The sequence below is a fragment of the Hemitrygon akajei genome, chromosome 8, assembly GCF_048418815.1.
Source record: "Hemitrygon akajei chromosome 8, sHemAka1.3, whole genome shotgun sequence".
In the NCBI taxonomy this organism is placed as follows: Eukaryota; Metazoa; Chordata; class Chondrichthyes; order Myliobatiformes; family Dasyatidae; genus Hemitrygon; species Hemitrygon akajei.
In genome coordinates, this window is record NC_133131.1 from 105160213 (window position 1) to 105181131 (window position 20919).

Here is a 20919-nt window from a genome sequence, read left to right on the forward strand (position 1 = left end):
CCAGTACAATGGCTTCCCTGCATCTCTGAACAATGCCTCGACCAATAAAGCCAGCTATCCAATAAGCCATTTTAACTACCTTACCTACCTGAACTTGTGGTCTTTAGACATATGTTGACATGCAAAGGAAAGCCCTTCCGTTCCTCATTTATTGTACCTTGCATCGTCAAATGCATCTCTAATATTCTAACATTATCTCTAAAATACATCTCTAATATTTCTGGACTGAATTCCAGTATCACTATTGTATCTAAACGATCAATCCCGTAGTTCATATTTTTACAGTGGAGATCCATCTCCCTATCTACCACAGGACCAATTTTTGTACCATCCTGCAGTTTGGCCCACGCTTCTAAACTGTGGTCATTGATAGCTATTTTGGTCAGCTGCCCGCATCTCAACACAAGTCAGATTGCTGTGCACATGCAGTGTAAAGAGATGTCAGAAAATTATTGGAGCTACACCTCACGGCCTGTTCTGCTGCTGCACCCACAATTGAGACCAGTAGCACAGCAGAGTGCTTGGCTTCTTGCCAAATATAGCTGGCGTGTGAATTGAACCCCATTTATGTGAATCAGCTCATTGTTCATGGAAAGGAAGTCAAATGCAATGTGTTGCTTCATCTTGATGTATTACTTATTTTTGAATTTTGAAGTACTTTTCATTCATCATTATTAAATTCTAGCTTTTAAAACGTTATAAAGATTTTTGGAATGGTTTTTAAATGTGTCCGATTATGAAACATTGATAAGTTTGAAATGTTTGAGAGCTGACAGGATAACTGAGAATTGCATTGGAGGGACCTCAGGATGATAAATTTCATTAGATGCACAGTGGCAGGTATCCTGACTGGTTGCACCAATACCCAGGAACAGAAAAGTCCATAAAAAGCAGTAGATACAGTCCAGTCCATCACCATTAAACACATTTACGAGAAGTGCTGCCACAAGAAAGCATTATACATCATCAGGACCCCTACCATCCAGACCATACTCTCATCTCACTACAACCATCGGGCAGGAGGTATAGGAGCTTTAGGTCCTACACCACCAGGTTCAGGAACAGATGTTACCCTACAACCATCAGGCTCCTGAACTAGTAAGGAGAACTTCATTCACATCAGCTCTGAACTGATTCCACAACCTATATGCTCATTTTCAAGGAATCTACAGCTCACATTCTCAGTATTATTTGCTTACTTACTTATTTTTTCTTTACTTGAATAATTTTGCACATAGGTTGTTTATCAGTCTTTGTTTATGTGTAGATTTTTACATAAATTCTATTGTATTTTTTAATTTTCCTGCAACTGCCTACAAGAAAATGAATCTCAACAGAGCGTGTGGTGACATATAATCACTTTGATAATAAACTTACTTTGACCTTGGATGCAACACAACAAATACCCACCTGAGCTGGCATCAAGGATTGAGGATGATGGGGCTGGAGTGGGGGATGGGGGGTGAAATTGGGAAAAAGGTAGTGGTTGCAAGCAAGAATCTTGGTCAGTTGGCCTAGGCCAGTTCTGCTCATTATCACAGTATGAGTTCAAGTTCTTGCCAGTTTGGCAAATGAAACAATATTCCTCCAGAACAGGGTGCACAACACAGTATGTATTCACACATAAAGTAATATTAACAGATGATAAGATGTATTTACATCTCAAGTTAAAAAGTAAACAGTATAAGAGTATAATGCTTGCAGCGCTTTATACATGGACCTGGGTGGTGGCAGAGAGTCCAGTAGTCTCATGCCCTGGGGGAAGAAGCTGTTTCCCATCCTAACAGCCCTAGCTCAAATGCTACAGTACCTCCTGCCTGACAGTAAGGGTGTTAAGGAGATTATTGGGCAGATGGGAGAGATCACTGACAATGCTAAAGGCCCTGCATATGTAGCACTCCTGGTAGGTGTCATGGAGACCCCGATAATCCTCGAAGCAGTCCTCAAAATCCTTTGTAGTGTCTTGTGGTCAATTCCTAGGACACTCAATGGTACTCCTATACAAATTGGTTAGAATGGAGGAGGAGCCTCCTTGCCTCAATCTCCTCAGGAATTGGAGATGCTGACCGAAGAGGTGGTATTGAGGGACCAAGTGAGATAGTCTGTTATGTGCACCCCCAGAAATTTGGTGCTCCTAACTCTCTCCACAGAGAAGCTGTGTATGTGCTGTGAGGAGAAGTCATGGTGCATCTTTCTAAAGTCCACAATCATCTCTTTAGTCTTGTCCACATTGAGACTCAAGTTGTTAAGCTTGCACCATTCTACCAGCCACCCTACCTCTTCTCTGTACGCATCTCGTCATCATTGTTTATGAGGCCACCCACTTTTGTTCGCAAACTTGATGGTTTAGTTGGAACTGGATCTAGCAGTACAGTCATACATCAGCAGCACAAACAGCAATGGGTTGAGCATGCAGCCCTGGGGGGTATCGGGGCTCAGCATGATGGAGCTAGAGATGTTGCTGCCAACATGGATTGAACATGGCCGTTCTGTCAAGGAGTCCAAGATACAAATACAGAGAGAAGTGTTGAGACCCAACCAGGACAGTTTATCCACCAGCTTCTGATGGATGATTCTATTAAATGCCGAGCTGAGGTCGATAAACAGAATCCTGGCACCATTTTCCGGTTGGGACAGGACGGAATGGAAAGCAGAGGCTACAGAAAGGGTCCAATGTAGCAGGAAGATGGCATTTAATGGTATGCATAACCGGCAGCTCAAAGCACTTCATTATTGGTGAGATCAGTGCAACTGGTCAGTAGTCATTAACGCAGGTTACTGTCACCCTCTTGGGCACCGGGCTGATGGTGCCTGCCTTGAAGCCTGTAGGAACAGTGGACTGTCCCAGAGAGATGCTGAACATGTCTGTTAGAACCTCAGTTAGCTGGGCCACACAGCACCCCTGCACCTGACCTGGTATGTCATCAGGCCCCACAGCTTTATGCAGGTTGACCCTGGCTAAGGTTTTCGTCAGTCAGCTGCACTCAGACTTGGGTGGGGGGGTGAAGGGCAGGGGAACCTTCCTCGCCAGCACATCGTTCAATACATTAAACTACGTGTAACAAACATTCAGCCTATCAGGAAGAGAAGTGTCACTATTGTTGATGCACAGGTGGACTTACAGTCCGTTATGGTCTGAATGCCTCATATGTCTGGTGTCAAAGAAATTGCTGAACATCTTCTTTGAATAATCCCATCTTGCTTTCCTGATGGCATAGACAAACACAGTCTTCACTGCCCTGAGAGCAATTTTATCTGAAGGCAGCATCCTGATGTTTCATGAGTGCATAGAGGTGTGCTGTCAGCCATGGCTTCTGATTTGTCCTCACAGAGATGTGTCATATAACAGTGATGTCTCTATGTAGCCAGTCACAGATCTCACATATTTATCAATGTTAACAGGATGCTCATAGGTCGTCAGCTCCCTGAACATGTTTCAGTCCTGCATTGCTGAGGTTGCTTCTTCTGGCCAGATTGAGTCAATTCACCTGCCCATTCACCTCCTCCCTCACCTCATTCAGGGCTCCAAATAGTCCTTCCAGGTGAGACAACACTTCACCTGAGAATTTGCTGGGGTCTCTTATTGTATCCGGTGCTCCCAACGCAGCTCCTATACATTGGTGAGACCCATCGTCAATTGGGGGACTGCTTTATCAAGCACCTCTGCTCCATCCACCAAAGTGTAACTTCCTGGAGGCTAAACGTTTTAATTCCGATTCCTATTTCTGTTCCAACATTTTGATCCGTGGCCTCCTCTTATGCCACGATGAGGCCACCCTCAGGGTGGAGGAGCAATACCCTATAGTTCCATCTGTGTAGCCATCAATCTGATGGCATGAATATTAATTTCTCTTTCCAGTGAAAAGAAATTCCCTCCCCCGTCTTCATCTACTATTCCCACTCTGTACCTCATCTCACTTGGCTATCACCTCTCCCGGGTCCCTTCCTCCTTCCCTTTCTCATGTGGCCCACTCTACTCTTCTATCAGACTCCTTCCACTCAGGCCCTTTGCCTTTCCTACCCACCTAGCTTCACCTATCACCTTCTAGCTATCCTCCTTCCTCTGCCCCCCCCCCCAACACCTTTTTATTCTGGCACATTTCCCCTTCCTTTCCAGTCCTGAGGAAAGGTCTCAGCCCAAAATGTCAACTGTTCATTCATTTCCATTTTTGATGCCTGACCTGCTGAATTCCTCCAGCATTGTTTATGTGTTGCTTTGGATTTCCAGCATTTGTAGAATTTCTCATGTTTATATTTGGGGTGTGGTTTGCAGGTTATTGATGCTAGCAAGTATAGACAAATCTGCAAGCACATGCATTTCAGTTCTGTAAACTCTTCTCCATTGTCTTTAACCTTTATTATTTGAAATAACTTTGCAGAATCATTTCAAGGGTTAGGATAGATCAACCAGCAATCAGCCTTTATGTATCTGATGATTATTTATGTATTTCATTAAGGTATCCTCTTTGCAAGTATTACTTGTCCAGCCATGTAAGTTTAATATTGCGTGTATGTGGAACTTCCAAACAACTGCATATGCATTCAATCCACAAGTAGATGTTCCAATTGTTAATAGGTACCCCAGACACCAATCTGTAATTTGTAGGTTCCAAAAAAAAGGCAAAATAACAAATCCGTTTTCTGAATCAACATGTTCTGTAAATATTCCATTGTCTAAACTAGAGAGGACCCAGGATCAAAATAATCTCAAAATCCAAATTAAATTACACTTTACTTCTCAACATCTCTCAACTTTCTTAAATAGTCTTCCGACATCAGTGCTGTACTACAACTCCAGCACATTATACACTGTCAGGTTAGGCTTAAATACTTCTTGTTGCTATTTCAATATTGTATTTTATTTGGTTCATGCTAGCAATTATTGTACACTAGTAGCTAGAACTGAGACAGCTCAAAATGGAAGATCCAATTAGAAAGGAAATTTTCACCTTACCTGTTTCTGTTAGACACACGCAAGCTTTGTAGGAGGTTCATATTCAAAGTATGATGAAGGCAATTTCCTTCTCACACATCTTCAGTTCAATAAATATAACTAAAACTTACATTATGTCACGACATATTCCCTGGTTTCATATTTATGTAAGGAGAAAGATAAAAAATGTACCAGATCAATTTGCTAACAATATGTCATGAGACAAAAAAACTTGGGAAAAATAAATTTCTTGAGTTTGAAATTTGTAGAACAAAATTTCAAATGCGTAATAAAGACGAGAGAGACAATCGGTTCTAACATATAATTTAAAAGTTAAGATTGCAGAAGAATGCAGTTTTCAAAGGACCTACATTCAGTTATCACTTCACCATGCTTGGGCATCATGTTAGTGAAATCATAATCTTTACAGTCACAAACAAGAGAAAATCTGCAGATGCTGGAAACCCAAGCAACACACACAAACTGCTGGAGGAACTCAGCAGGCCAGGCTACATCTGGGAAAAGAGTACAGTGGACATTTCAGGCCATCAGCTGTACTTGTTTCCTAGATGCTGTTTGGCCTGCTGAGTTTTCCAGCATTTTGTGTGTGTTGCTGACGACATTCCAGGCTTGCTCATGTTCTCATTGTCTGCAGAAGATGTAAATGTTGGGGGGGGAGGAGGATCATCAATTGGGGTGAATTGCATTGTTTGCCTGGGACTGGAGGTGTGCCAGTCTTGGAGGCTTTAGTGGCACTTGAGATCCAGCAATACTAAGATAGGAGATCAAGCAGGGTCATAAGTATGTTTGAGGGATATAACTGAAAACCTCAAGTGATCCAATGTAACATTTGATATCAGATGAAGAAACAAATCTAAGCATTACAAAAACATTTAAGTTCTGAACATGATTTAGACACTAACAAAACATCAGTAGACTCCTTTAAACAAATCTTCATTCTACACTTCTTATATTATATTTTCTTAATGAAATAAATTGCCTGCTGCATTGCATACTGAGCGAAAAATTGGGGGACAGATAACACGATAGAGGATTGTGCAAACTCTTTTCTAGGATTTGGGCTGCATATATTAGTTATTAATCAGCAGTAACAGAAATGACTTTATCAGTATTGTGCTCTATAGGTTCTTTTGGATTGAGTAAATTAAAGGGTATTGTGAATTCAACCCCAGAAACATCATAAACAGGCACTGGGTAGAGATGGATGTCAACTTTGTGCAGCCCAACTTAGCACATCAGAATTAATTGTTGATTTGTCAGTGGGTCAAAATCTAGAATTCCCTATCTACCAGCACCTCTAAACAAGTAGGGCCACGAATTCTGTCAATAATACCCAAATACTAAAAATAAAAGCAAATTGCAGCAAAATGTGGCTTTGAATTTAAAAGCAATTTTATAGTTCTAGTCACTAATACCAAACACACCAATAATAGTCAAATTATTTTGGTGGATACTTTAAAAGGATTAATACAAGCTGCTGTTATAATCCAGTCTTTATAAAGACTTGCTAGTGCTCACACTCCCGGAGGCTCATCAAAATTGAAAGAAGCCAACATCAATGATTACACACCACGTTAATCATACATTTGTAAATTCTGTTCCAAAAATTCAGAGGTTGGAGCATTATACAAGCTAATGGTTAACAAGCTACCTAGAACCACATGTCATTGATTTAATTTTATAGCCTGATTTAACTGGTGTGGCTCTTTCAGAAACAAAATGAAGCTCGTTAATTTTTCTTGCTCTTTAGAACCATCAATGTGCTTTTATTTGCCATTCTACAGAAAGATTGATCTAGAGAAAGAAATCAAGTTTGATTGGAGGGACTGCTTTCACTCACCAATGTTACTGCTTCGATCAAATTCTACTCCTTCCAATTTATTTGGGATCAGTGGTGGGGCTGGAGCTCGTCGTTTCTTCTGCATAGAATTTAGTGATTCAGTACAAATCTGCATATAAAATATAAAACACAACTTTAAATGTGCTTCATCCAGTTTAAATTCCATACTTCCATTTCATTCCTGTTCTCAACATAGTAAATATACAATGTTCACCTTTATTATTCACTAACAAACAAACCCTAGTCAATCTATAAATAAATGCTTCAGTTCTCCTAAACCACCTGATTAAAAATTGTTAGTTATCTTGATAAATTATTTTATTATTTTATTGAACTCCTTATTGAGGATTTTTATTTTATATCCATAAAAAATTAAATCAAACATCTGTCAAACGGATTAGAAAATCATAAAAAGCTTGGTTCAACAGTTCACCATAAAATCTGTGCCAGAAGAAAGTTAATCAGCTATCCAATTAAAAACAAAACAGACCACCCACAAGGGTCACAATACATGCAGATGGACATCCTGAAAACTTGGAGAGCTTCTCATAAAAATTTTATTCATTCCAAATTGAATGATGTAATGCATAATAAATCAAACAGTTAAAATTAATGTTCCTCATGATGGCTCATTACAGCAATTCTTGGAACACCTTGTCCATTTTCAGACGACCAAAGCTCTGACTCACAAATCACAAGTCCCTTTTGAAACTGCAGCACTTAATCTCCACGCGGATATTATGTTTCAAATGTACAACTGTCTGACTTGCAATTTGTTGAATTCAGGCTCAAAGTGTTGGAGCTACAACATGCACCCCACAAACTTTGATAAACTGTTCAAATAGCCAAATAAGTTTGGCATGCTTTCTCAAAGTGATTCTGCAACTCACTGATGCCTTTGGTGTGTGTCTTCAATGTGCCTATGTGCGTACATGCCTTTAGCATGTAGGTATATGCGTGCGGGGTGGCAGGGAAGGCCATGTCACCATCACTCACACAGGCTGATAACTTCAGCCTGAAAAACTGGACTTAACAGATCACTCCACAAGTATTCATATTAGGAGAAACAGGCCAAAGGACTTTATTAAGGCAACTGTACATTTTAGATGTTATCCTATTGTTACAACCAGTCCATCTTATCTACTGGTGAAGTTAATATAATCAAGGCCTCTTAACTTCACTGGAGCTAAAAATGCTTGTTACTAATTTCTATTATAAATGATAAGGAATATTTTACTGGTATACACTCTTAATTTTCTTCTCTTTATATTTATTGCAATGAAATTCTCAGCGGGATGTGTAAGTACAACAAGATTATGTAGGTAGCCCAGTAAGATTCATTCATAACTTCAGTCAAATTGGTTGGTTTCAGCCATATTAGTAACACAGTTCAAAAAGTCCAGCTGTTTTATATCATGAGCAGGTGTTTCTTTGAAAGGAGCTGTGGTGTACCGATCTACTTCTTTTAGCACAAAGACTTATTGACTGATAACTCACCCATGAGCTTTGATATGTACGTCTCTCTCTCTGCAAATTGAATATACCAGTTCGTCATCTCCCATGTGCATGCTTTTATTTAATTGATTTGTACTTCTACAGACACAACAAATTGGCGATGAGTATGAACCTGAATGTCAGCAGCTATCACCAACTGCACCTACAGATACGAGATGACAGAGTTCAGAGTAAGGCAGAGTGTGAATAAGTATAGAGAAAGCTGTCACAGATGCTAACAAAGGGATATAGTGCATTATACACAGTGAGAGACGCACAACTAGCAAATTTAAACTGAAAATAATGGGATGATGGCCCTTAGTTGGGCAATTTGATGAATTTGATAGTGTTAATGAGGATAAGGAATCATGTATCAAGAGGGTTGAACTGTATTGTAATGCCAACAACATGGATGAGGGTCCACACACCTAGCTTAATGGATGCTAAAATGTACAGGCTCTTATACAACTCACTAACTCCTGAAAGGCCAGCAAGTAAGACATTCAACAAAATTGTAATTTTACAAAATCACTTGAGCCCTAAAATGCTAGCAGTAGTTGAGAGATTTAGATTTTACAAAAGGAACCAGCAAAGGATGAAAATATTTCTGAATACATTGCAGAATTGTGCAACCGTTTCTAATACTATGACATTAGAGATAGACTTTCTGATGCATTAGGGACAGGCTTGTATATGGCATGCACAGTCAAAGCACTCAAAAGAGACTACTGTCAGAAAGAGACCTAACCTTAGAATGGGCATTGACCATTTCAATATCATTACAGACTGCAGTAAAAGATACAGCAGAACTACAGAAAAAGAGTTTAGAATGTGAAACAGACAAAATGTCCTTAAATGGTGCAAAAAGCCAAAAATGTTATCAATGTCACTAATCCTCCCATGATTCAAATGACCATTGGTTCAAAGTAAAAATCTGCAAAGTGTTACAGACAATGTCATTCAGAGAGTATACAGGTCAGACAAAAAGCACAACCAACGAGAAAAAACACACCGAGTGAAAAGTTTCAAACACAAAACTAAACAAATGCATTAAGTGACTAAATGTGAAACTGAATCAGACAACACAGAGTCTGACAAAGGTGAGCTCTCATGTCTAGAAGAGTATAGCATCACTGAAGCGGATTGCATCACATCAGCTCCAGCAAATTGGCAAAGAGCAATGGGCCAAGTGTCTAAGATATCCCAGGAACACAATGTTACCTTGATGACATCACCGTGACTGGCAAAAACAGTGAAGCGCACCTCCAGAACCTTGGTAAAGTGCTTACCAGGCTAAGTGAGTGTGGTCTGCGTGCAGAGAGAGAATTGTGAGTTCTTCCGGAATGAATTCTCATATTGTGGACATGTCATTGACAAGCATAGCTTATGTAAGTCACAAGAGAAGACTAAAGCAGTGCTGCACGCACCCAAACTGGAAAATGTGTCACAACTCAGGTCAAACTTAAGCCTTGTAAACTACTACCATCAAACATTGTAACAGTACTGCATCCATTGAAAACACTATTGCAGACAGAAGCCAAGTGGGAACAGTCAGAAAGATGTGACAGAGCATTCAAGGAGACTAATAGCATCAGATGGACTGTTCACCCATTATGACCCATCTCTGCCTATCAGACTGGCACATGATGCATCCCCTTACATCATTGGTGCCATTTTGTCACACATTATGAAGGTTGGATCTGAGTGTCTGATTGCATTTGCTTCAAGGTCACTGACGAATGCAGAACGCAACTACACACAGATTGACCGAGAGCCCCTTAGTCTAATATGGGGAATAAAAAATTTCCAACGCTACCTCTATGGACAAATGTTTGCTGCAGTGACAGACCACTAGCTCCTTGTGTACATTTTCAACCCCAGGAAGGGAATCACAGTGACGTCTGCTACCCGGTTGCAACGTTGGCCACTTTTCCTAGGAGCCTATTCTTATGACATAGAGTTCAAAGGTACCAAACAACACAGCAAAGCTGACAGCTTGTCACTCCTTCTACTGTTGACAAACGAAGAAGAAAAGTCTTCATTCCAGCTGAGGTGGTCCACACCGCATTGGTGGACCAGTTGCTGGTAATAAATTCGGAAATACAAAGAGAAAGAAGGAATGACCCGACATTGTCATAGTCTATGACATCACCATGCAAGGATGGCCAGCTCATGGCAATCCCATGTTCTCAGTGAGATGAGACCAGCTGTCTGTATGTCAAAGAATGCTGATGTGTGGAACTCATATTTTGGTTCCCTCTAAACTGCATACCAGAGTTTTTGAAAATCTGCATGAAGGATACCTGGGTACAATCAAGATGAAGAGTCTCACCCGGAGCTAAGTATGGTGCCCGGGACTAGATAGAGGGATGGAAGATTTGACCAAAAGCTGTTCAGGGTGATACAAAGTTCAGAATGTACCTCCATAGGCACCGTTATACCTGTGGGAGTAGCTATCTTCACCGTGGCAAAGAGTGTGCATTGACTTTATTGGCCATTCATGGACTCCATGTTTCTGATTGCTGTGGATGCTCATTTGAAGTTATCTGAGGTCATACCAATGAAATCAACCACATCAGTAAAGGCTGTTTCTGCTCTGAGGACAATCATCTCCAGGAATGGCTTACCAAAACAAATTGTGAGTGACAACAGACCACAATACACATCAGAGTGTTCAGAAAAATGGCATCAAACACTTCAAGTCAGCTCCTCACCACCCAGCAATGAATGGGTTAGCCGAAAGGTTTGTCCAAACCTCTCCTTCAAGAATGGACAAGGAGGACATCTCCCTGCACCTTCCTTTTTCTGTATCAGAACTCTGATCATGCGATGACAAATCAAACACCTGCAATGCTGTTCATGAGCAGGAGTCTGAGATCTCATATAGATCTCCTGAAACCAGATCTATGGAGGGAAGTGCAGAATAAACAATTCAGCCAGTTGCCAAGTTAATCAGCAAGGAACCACGAGGATGGACAGGAAGTCCAAGTGTGTGATTACTAAGAAGACAAGTGGTCACCCGGTAGGATAGCTACACGAATGGGACCACTGATGTACACAGTGGATCTTGGAGATCATACATGGAGACATCATGTGGACCAGATATGGATGCTCCGTCGAAGAACACACCTGAGTCAACTGCATCAAACAAGACGGGCACATTGCATCCACTGGATTTACCTCTCAGTGATGATCATGCCACCAATAGTAATATGACACCTGCAACAGAGAAAGTTGTCTTTGACGAGACACCTGCCAAACCTGATGCCACTCCACAGGCCCAAAGGCACAATCCTGAAGTAAACAGTGCCACCCAAAATCTTTGGTATCATTAAGTTATTGGACTGTTATTGTGAAAGCATGTTTACTTGAATATGGTTCATTTAAGGGAAATTGAATAATTTGTTACATATACAGTTTTGATTGTTTATTACACATAGAGCTTTATGTTACATTAATCTAAAGGGAAAGTACAGTGTACGAATCTATTTCTTTTAGAGCAATGACTCCCCTAACACTACTTATTGACTAATAAGTTACCCATGCACACTGATTTATTTTCTCTCCTTGCAAAGTGAATATGCCAGTTAACCTCACCTTTGTGTGCATGCTTTTAATTTATATACATTCGTGCAGATTCAACAGGAACTACAAATTTTAATATTAGTACTTTTTTTAGCTTGAGCATTTGTTGAACTTTTTTTCTGAATGCGTGACTCCAGCAGGAAGTCTTGCCCAATGTCTACAAATGTTAAATTTCATAAAGGGAAATTCACGAGCAATGCACTTGCAATAGTCGGATGTACACAGCTGATGGGCAAGGCTCTTTGCTGGTAATTGCACGATCTTTACTATCTAGTTCTAAGCAGGGAATAAATATAAAAGGAATCATAAAGAAAACACAACTTATCCATTGACTGGACTAATTGTGCCAGCGACCCTGTTCCTTCCCAGTGTCTCACTCAGCCAGAAACTTCCTGTATTTCAGCAGTCCAGTTACACTGAGAAATCTCAGTGAAGTCTGGATTGCTGCTTGCTGATATAATATCTGGGAAACTCCTCCCAATGGCACAAGTTATTGGAAGTGTGTGATCAACAGGGTGCAGGTCCAGGAAGCAGTAATCAGCTCCACATGGCAACCATATTCCAAGGGAAACAAAGGCAAGTGTTATTGTTCAACTGCTCACTGTCAAAGTGAGGTGAGATGGAGGATGAATGATCTCAGCCAATGTCTTAAATCACTCGCCACAAAAACGACTGAAAAGCAGGCACATTCAGTTTACCTCTCTGCACATGTGCCTCAAGATAGTCAATGTTTGACTGGACTTCAGGGCTGTCACAATATTCTATCCTTCTTGGATAAAAAATGAATTGGCTGAACATGATGAAAAAATCCTGTCCACATCGGCACTCATTAAATTTTAATAAGTAACTACTCAATATTGAAATCAGCTATGCTTCAATAAATATTTATAAAAATGTATTGCCCTATTTATGTTTTTTACTGCTATGCTGTGAGGTATTTTTATTTTAGCAGTGTGTCCTGTTAGTAAGGGTGATTTTGGCTTCGGCTAAAGACAAGGAGCCATGTTTTCCAATTTAAGAATCTAGCATCAGCTTTCGGGGTTGTCTTATCATGTGCTGTAACTTTCTGCCCAGTAGGGTGCGATGGAAAATTCCAGAGAGCTGTGCGGGGTCAGATTTCTGAAGGACAGCAGTCTGGTTTGTGGTCTTTTCGCAGGGGCTGCAGCGCGGGGCTCAAGGGAAGATGCTGCAGAATGCCATTTGAAGGAGAGATCCCCTTGTAAAAAGTACATTCTGCAGATGACTAGCTCTAAGGAGGAAGTGCCAATACTCATGAGTTAGCCAGTTCTTTTGAGATGGTCTTCAAGGGAAGCTTGAATTGTGGCTGGTGTCTTTTATGCAGAATGTGGGTTTAGCATTTGAGTAAAGTGATGCCCCCAACTACTTGAGAAATGAGCTCCAATGTTGATGTGCACATTGGACTGGTTTATCTGCAATGGGCTTTTTTCTTTTTTTCTGTAACTATCTGTTAAAGTTGAAAATTTGGTAAATATACTTTCTTTGTAATTTTATTCTGGTGTACAATCTGTCATTTCCTGGCGAATGGTAAGTGTGTATGTAGCTGTACTTACACAGCATTCACTACAATTAATGTTCCTTAATCCGAACATCCCAACTTTCCTGGTTGGTTGAACCCCAAATCATACTCAACCTAGATGTATATTGCTTACAAGCCCTGGTGAGAGGGTTGCACAAATAACATAATGGGTTATTTTAATTCCCTTTCCAAGAATTATTTTGTGATTGTCCTGGTCCATCTGAATATTCCTTCAAATGAAACATTCTCAAAAAGATACTATATTCAGACAACAAGAAAACCAAGGAAGAAATGCTATTCCTGTACATGTGAAGATATTGTACAATTTTGAAAACTTATTAATAATGTTTCATATTTTATAAATAACTGCTTAAAACATTTTAGTAATGCTCATTCTGGAATTTCTAACTTTAATATAACTCTAATGATAGTCACGTTGAATAGAATTCTGTGCAATTTGTTCAGGACACTGTTACATCAATTAGGATGGCACCATTTATATGTTCAAACAAGATTGATAAAATTGCTCCTTGGTCTATATTTCAAAAGAAAACACATAATTTTTGTTTTGTGGACAAACTATTCTCTTGCCAAATAAGCGGGAAGCCAAAATCCAACAGAATAATACATCTTTCATTCGCACACTTGTATATCAAAACAATAGGACTTGAAGTCATTTGTCATGGCTTACTGGTTCCTTTATTCCTTAACAATCTATTCAAGTCATTCTGCTACTAATGTTTAAAAGTGCAACTTCAGTTTAACAGATCAACTGGAATACCTCAATTATTTATGCTCCTGCTTTTCAGTACTTTTCACAAAATTGATCATTATTCTGTATTTTCAGGATTTTGGTTAATTAGTGGTTCTGAATCAGGAGAATGTTCATCCCCAAATGAATCTTTACAAAGCATAAGTCAATTACAGTCTTTGTAAGCTTACTGCATGACCTATTTCTGATGGTTCTGGTTTTTAACCACAGAATAGAGAGAAACTCTTTAATGATTTTGTAAAAATATACAAAAGTATGAAATGTGCCTTTGTAAAGAACTTTAACTTACATCTCCTTCCAACGATATCAACAGGGCAATCAAATGAATACCTCAAGTGTCACGGCATAAAGAGTGGGTGATGTGATGAAGCATAGTTAAGAATATACCAAAGGCAGTCTATAGCCAAAATCTTGAAAATGCAAAAAAAATAAATGGCCACATTGATCACAGCCAGGAAAGTACAGACATCAAGGATTATCTCTAATGACATTCATGACTGCAAACTGAAATGATAAATAATTCCTGATTGTCCTACTATTTTTATCCATGTTGATAGAAGTTGCAGAGTAATTTTTACATGGATCTTGAAAAGTCTCTTCATCTCCCATATTTTCAGCAGAGATAAGCTGATCTCAGACATTGCTATCGGACTTCTACCAGACTCCCACCAGACATCAACCAAAGAAAGAGCAGATGTGGAGGTAATGTTTCAGTTTCATATTTATTTAAGGAAGTTGGCCAATGCCTTGAAAGCAGTTCAGACAAATCCTACTAGATCTTCTGCAATGGACCAGTTGTCTTATAGGAAAAAGTTGAACAGTTTAGACAAGAGTTTTGAACAACAAGAAGGGACTTGAGTGATACATTGACAATCCCAAGGAGCTGTATTAGGGTGGCTGTGCAGAAGATGATTTCCCTTGTGATACATTCTAAAATGAAAGACTATCATTTAAACATGAGAGCTCACTCTTGTTCAGATATGAAGTGATTTTTTTCTTTCTCATAGGATTGTGAATCTTTGTTATCCTCTCCCTCAGAGAGCACTTTAATAGATTCTTGAAAGAGCAAGGGTATAAAAGACTACTGCTGGCAATGCAAAGTTGGTGGTACAATCAGATCAACCTGATCTGATGGAATGGTGGGACCAACTCAAGAGTCGCCCACTCCTGCTCCTATAGGTACATTGTATCCAAATCAAACTATCTAACAGAAGTACACCAGTCACAGTTTCACAGTCACAGCTAGAGCAGAGAAGTCTAAAACTGGAGGGCATCCATTTATGCTGAGAAGGGAAAGATGTATGAGTGGCAATTTTTTCTACAGAGGGTGGGGGGTATACAGAATTAGTTGCCAGAGGAAGTGAGTCAGGCACAATTCAATGTTTAAAATACATTTAAACAGGCACATGAATAGGAAATATTTGGAGGGAAATGGGTCACCTGCAGGCAAATAGGACTCAGGTAGGCAACTTGGTTGGCATTGGTAAATTGGACGGAAGAGCCTGACACTATATTATAGGACTCTATGACTATATGATATGTATTTTATCCTTTTCTTTCACTGAATTTAATATGTGAATAAGGATAAAGAAAACATAATGAGACTTAGGTTGATAAATCTTAAGGACCTGATGGCTTCTACCCCAGGTATTAAAAAAATGTAAAGAAATAAGAGGATAATACAAATCTTAATATTCTTAAGATTCAGGAATTGGATCTTTCCATTGGAAAATTTTTAAAAACTTCAGGTCACAACCTGTAAAGAGGAAGAAATCAGGTTATCTCAGAGCTGTCAGGTTAACTTTAATAACAAAGTTGTTACTGGAACAGATGTACAGGTGAGTCTTAACTTTCTGCTAGATCCTTTCTACTTTTCTCCATATTTCACAATTCATGCCTTTCACATTTTCTATTCCCATATTTCGCACTATTCACATTTTCTCTGTATTTACAGAAGTAACATTCCAACCCTTTTTACCTTTCTGGCAATTCTTCACATTGTGTTATGACCATCTTGTATTCTGGAGACCCAAAGGATTGCAGGCACTGGAATCTGGAGTGACATATAATCTTCTTCGAAACTCAGTGGGTTGAGCAGCATCTGCAGAGTGGGGAATGAAGTCTCGATGTCTAGCGTCAAAATTCTGCATCTGGTTTCCATTATTAAATCACTTCTTTTCTTCTGTTTTCAGTCAGGTTTGTTTTCATTATGCTCCCTATTCAGATTCTTTATTTTTGATTTATATTCTTCTGCCTGGAATCCGTTTTCTTCTGTTCCTCACTCCTAACCTTCATGTCCAACATAAATAATCTTTCAACAGCTATCTTGACGATACCTCTTCACACCGTCTTCTGTAAAAATGCTACTCTCTTTTCTCAGTTTCTTTTACTCTGCCCCATCTGCTCCCAAGATAAGGCTTTCCTTTCCAGGCCATCAGAGATGTCCTTCGTCTTCAATGAAAGGGATCTCCCTTCCTCCACCATTTATGCTATCCTCACCCACATTTCCTCCATTTTCCAAACACTGCACTCACCCCATCTTCCCACTTGCCTTAACAGTGATAGAGTTCCTCTGTCCTTACATACCACCCCATGAGCCTCCGCATCCAACATATCATTTTCTGCAACTTCCACAATCTCCAAAGGGAACCTACCACCAATTACATCTTTACCTCCCCTCAACACTCCGCTTTCCCAAGTAATTGCTCTCTTAGTGATTCCCTTGTTCACTCATACCCTCTGGCACTTATCCCTGCAAGCAGCCATAGTGCTACATCTGCCCATTCACCTCCTCCCTCAACTCGGTTTACGGCCCCAAAAGGTTCTTCCAGGTGAGGCAACACTTCATTTGTGATTCTTCTGGGGTCTTCTACTGTACCTGGTGCTCCTGACTTGGCCTCCTCTGCATAGTGAGACCCGTTGTAAACTGGAGGACTGCTTCATTGAACACTTCTGCTCCATCCTCCAAAAGCAGAACTTCCCTGTAGCCAAATATTTTAATTCCCATTCCCATTCCCATTCCCATTCTGACATGTTGGCCCATGGCCTCCTCTTGTGCCACAATCAGGCCACCCTCAGACACCCTTATATTCTGTCTGGGTAGCCTCCAACCTGATGGCATTTATATCAATTTCTCCTTCAGGTTAAAAAATCCCTCTCCTCCCCTCTTCTATTCCCCACCCTATCCTCTTACCTCTTCTCACCTGCGTATCACCTGGTGCCTCTCCTCTTTCCCTTTCTCCCATGGTCCACTCTCCCTCCTATCAGATTCCTTCCTTTCCAACCATCTTTCCCACCCATTTGGTTTCTCCTATCACCTTTTAGCTATCCTCTTTCCCCTCCTACCACCTTTTTATTCTGGTCTCTTCACCTTTCCTTTTCAGTCCTGAAAAAGGGTCTCAGCCCAAAACATGGACTGTTTGTTCATTTCCATAGATGCTGCCCGACCTACTGAATTCCTCTAGCAACACGCACAACACGCTGGAGGAACTCAGCAGGTCGGGTAGCATCCATGGAAACGAACAGTCAATGTTTCGGGCCGAGACCCTTTGTCAGGACTGAAGAGGGAGGGTCGGGGGAATTCCTCTAGCATTTTGTGCGTGTCGCTTTGGATTTTGGATTTCCAGCACCTGCAGAATTTCTTGTATTTATAATCTTCTATCGCTGTCTTAATGTTTCTTTTGGATCTTTTTAATCTTCTATACTCCAGCAAAGTTCCTGGCAAACTTTTGAACTTTTACTTTGCAAAATCTTATTGAAGCCCTGACTTCTATTTAAATGTAGCTGCTCATGCTTACAATTTTCAGGACTGGATTGGAGCTATGCTACTGACTTCTTAAACAACGCTCCCAACTGCCAGTGGAGCCTGTGATCATATTAATGTTCCTTTGCCAGTACTTTAAGTGAGTCAGCTCATAGCCTGGTGTTCACTGAGGTTTTTGTCATTTCTGGAAGTTTTTAGGATTTGTTGCAATGCTCAGAAAGATGGCAGACACTCTCAAGGTTAAAAAGCTCTTCATGCTCTTTGTAACTAAACATCGGTTATATCCTTATATATTTTATTTTCCCTACATAGTCAACCACACCAATATGGCATCACTTCTATTTTGTTAGTGTTCACAGAGTTCATTTTTAAGCAACTTTGGGCCTTAATTTTTCCACTGCTTCATGTCAATTACTTGATTAAAGGCTACTCCATGACTTGATTCCATTTTTGTCTTCTCTTCAATGTATTTATCAAGAGATGTGAAGATAGTCACTCTGAACAATTATTTCTCTGCTTTCTGATGAACAAGATGCAAACATTTCATGTTTTATTTTAAATTCCCAGCAATAAACACGTTTATTGCATATACACCATCTTATTTTATAGAGCAGTAACAATGTATTATTGTTACCGCTTTAAAAACAGTGTATTTATTGCTCTAGAAAGTTAATGGCCAACTGCTCCAACTTTAGTTAAATATTGATTACCCTGTCATCTTTAAGCCTAAGAGTAGCCATTGTACTATTTACATAGAAACAGCATTTGCTCCACAGATAAACATACTTAGATAAATTAACACTTTGGTACTAATGTTTTTGTTGGTTAATATATGAATGATCAACACAGACGATTAGTCACCTGATTCATCCTGAAACTAGCAAAACTAGTTATGGTCCATGTATTTAGCATTCTGAAACATCTTCAAATATATACCCCAGTTTGTCTGGAATGTTTTATAAGCTTCACAGACTCCGAGATGATTCAGTACAAAAGTAAGTATCATAACTCTGTGTTATAGCTCACACTGTATTCCAATATTCTTGTTTTCGGGCTGACAATAAAAGGATTGCAACTATCATGAATTAGTAGAGAAGGGAAAACATCAGGAAAGCTTCTTTTCGAACAGACTGTTGACAGTATAGTAAAGGGTAGGACATGCATATAACCATATAACCATATAACAATCACACCACGGAAACAGGCCATTCTGGCCCTCCTAGTCCGTGCCGAACTCTTAATCTCACCTAGTCCCACCTACCCGCACTCAGCCCATAACCCTCCACTCCTTTCCTGTCCATATACCTATCCAATTTTACCTTAAATGACACAACTGAACTGGCCTCTACTACTTCTACAGGAAGCTCATTCCACACAGCTATCACTCTCTGAGTAAAGAAATACCCCCTCGTGTTTCCCTTAAACTTTTGCCCCCTAACTCTCAAATCATGTCCTCTCGTTTGAATCTCCCCTACTCTCAATGGAAACAGCCTATTCACGTCAACTCTATCTATCCCTCTCAACATTTTAAATACCTCGATCAAATCCCCCCTCAACCTTCTACGCTCCAATGAATAGAGACCTAACTTGTTCAACCTTTCTCTGTAACTTAAGTGCTGAAACCCAGGTAACATCCTAGTAAATCGTCTCTGCACTCTCTCTAATTTATTGATATCTTTCCTATAATTCGGTGACCAGAACTGTACACAATATTCCAAATTTGGCCTTACCAATGCCTTGTACAATTTTAACATTACATCCCAACTTCTGTACTCAATGCTCTGATTTATAAAGGCCAGCGTTCCAAAAGCCTTCTTCACCACCCTATCTACATGAGACTCCACCTTCAGGGAACTATGCACTGTTATTCCTAGATCTCTCTGTTCCACTGCATTCCTCAATGCCCTACCATTTACCCTGTATGTTCTATTTGGATTATTCCTGCCAAAATGTAGAACCTCACACTTCTCAGCATTAAACTCCATCTGCCAACGTTCAGCCCATTCTTCTAACCGGCATAAATCTCCCTGCAAGCTTTGAAAACCCACCTCATTATCCACAACACCTCCTACCTTAGTATCATCAGCATACTTACTAATCCAATTTACCACCCCATCATCCAGATCATTTATGTACATTACAAACAACAATGGGCCCAAAACAGATCCCTGAGGCACCCCGCTAGTCACCGGCCTCCATCCCGATAAACAATTATCCACCACTACTCTCTGGCATCTCCCATCTAGCCACTGTTGAATCCATTTTATTACTCCAGCATTAATACTTAACGACTGAACCTTCTTAACTAACCTTCCATGTGGAACTTTGTCAAAGGCCTTGCTGAAGTCCATATAGACTACATCCACTGCCTTACCCTCGTCAACATTCCTCGTAACTACTTCAAAAAATTCAATAAGGTTTGTCAAACATGACCTTATATCCCCTATAAACTGTGAAAAATAGTGCAAATTTCTGTAGAACATGTTTATAATATGAATATATATTGATATGGTTACTTATTCTAAGGTTAATTAAATTTAGCAAGAACAAATAATGCACCAATAAAACAAGGTACCCAATAAAAAGCTAAATGTAATTATACCAGTAATTAAGTCAAAATATACCTTGCATGATATTAATGGTACAAGTATAACAGAATAAAGTTAACCAAAAATACTACAGCTTTGTTTTAAAAGACAGGAAACTTTGAAAAAGAAAGATTGACATTTAAATGTTGAAAATAGCTGTGATTTCCTCCCTGCATTGGATCCCATTGTTAACGAACATTTCCACTGAGGAAGTTGTACTGTAACACCAAACATTTTCACATGTATTAAAACACTTGGACCATAATGGTCTAAGGATGTTTATTTTGGCTGATGAATACACTTCTTCTGTTATGCAGAATACAATGCAATCATCTTGACTGCACGTATTAAAAATAAATCTGAGTTAACTTGTATACATATTCAAA

The 20919-nt window shown here is 39.7% G+C and overlaps 1 protein-coding gene across 6 annotated transcripts in view; it reads right to left on the reverse strand.

The window, feature by feature from the left end:
• The window catches only part of cobl (cordon-bleu WH2 repeat protein), a 263076-nt gene that overhangs the window by 82086 nt on the left and 160071 nt on the right, over window positions 1-20919 (reverse strand). For all 6 annotated transcript variants that reach the window (XM_073054338.1, XM_073054333.1, XM_073054337.1 and 3 more), the window contains one exon: window positions 6795-6903. In XM_073054338.1, coding sequence (XP_072910439.1) covers window positions 6795-6903 — 109 coding nt within the window. The remainder of the gene's footprint in view (window positions 1-6794; window positions 6904-20919) is intronic.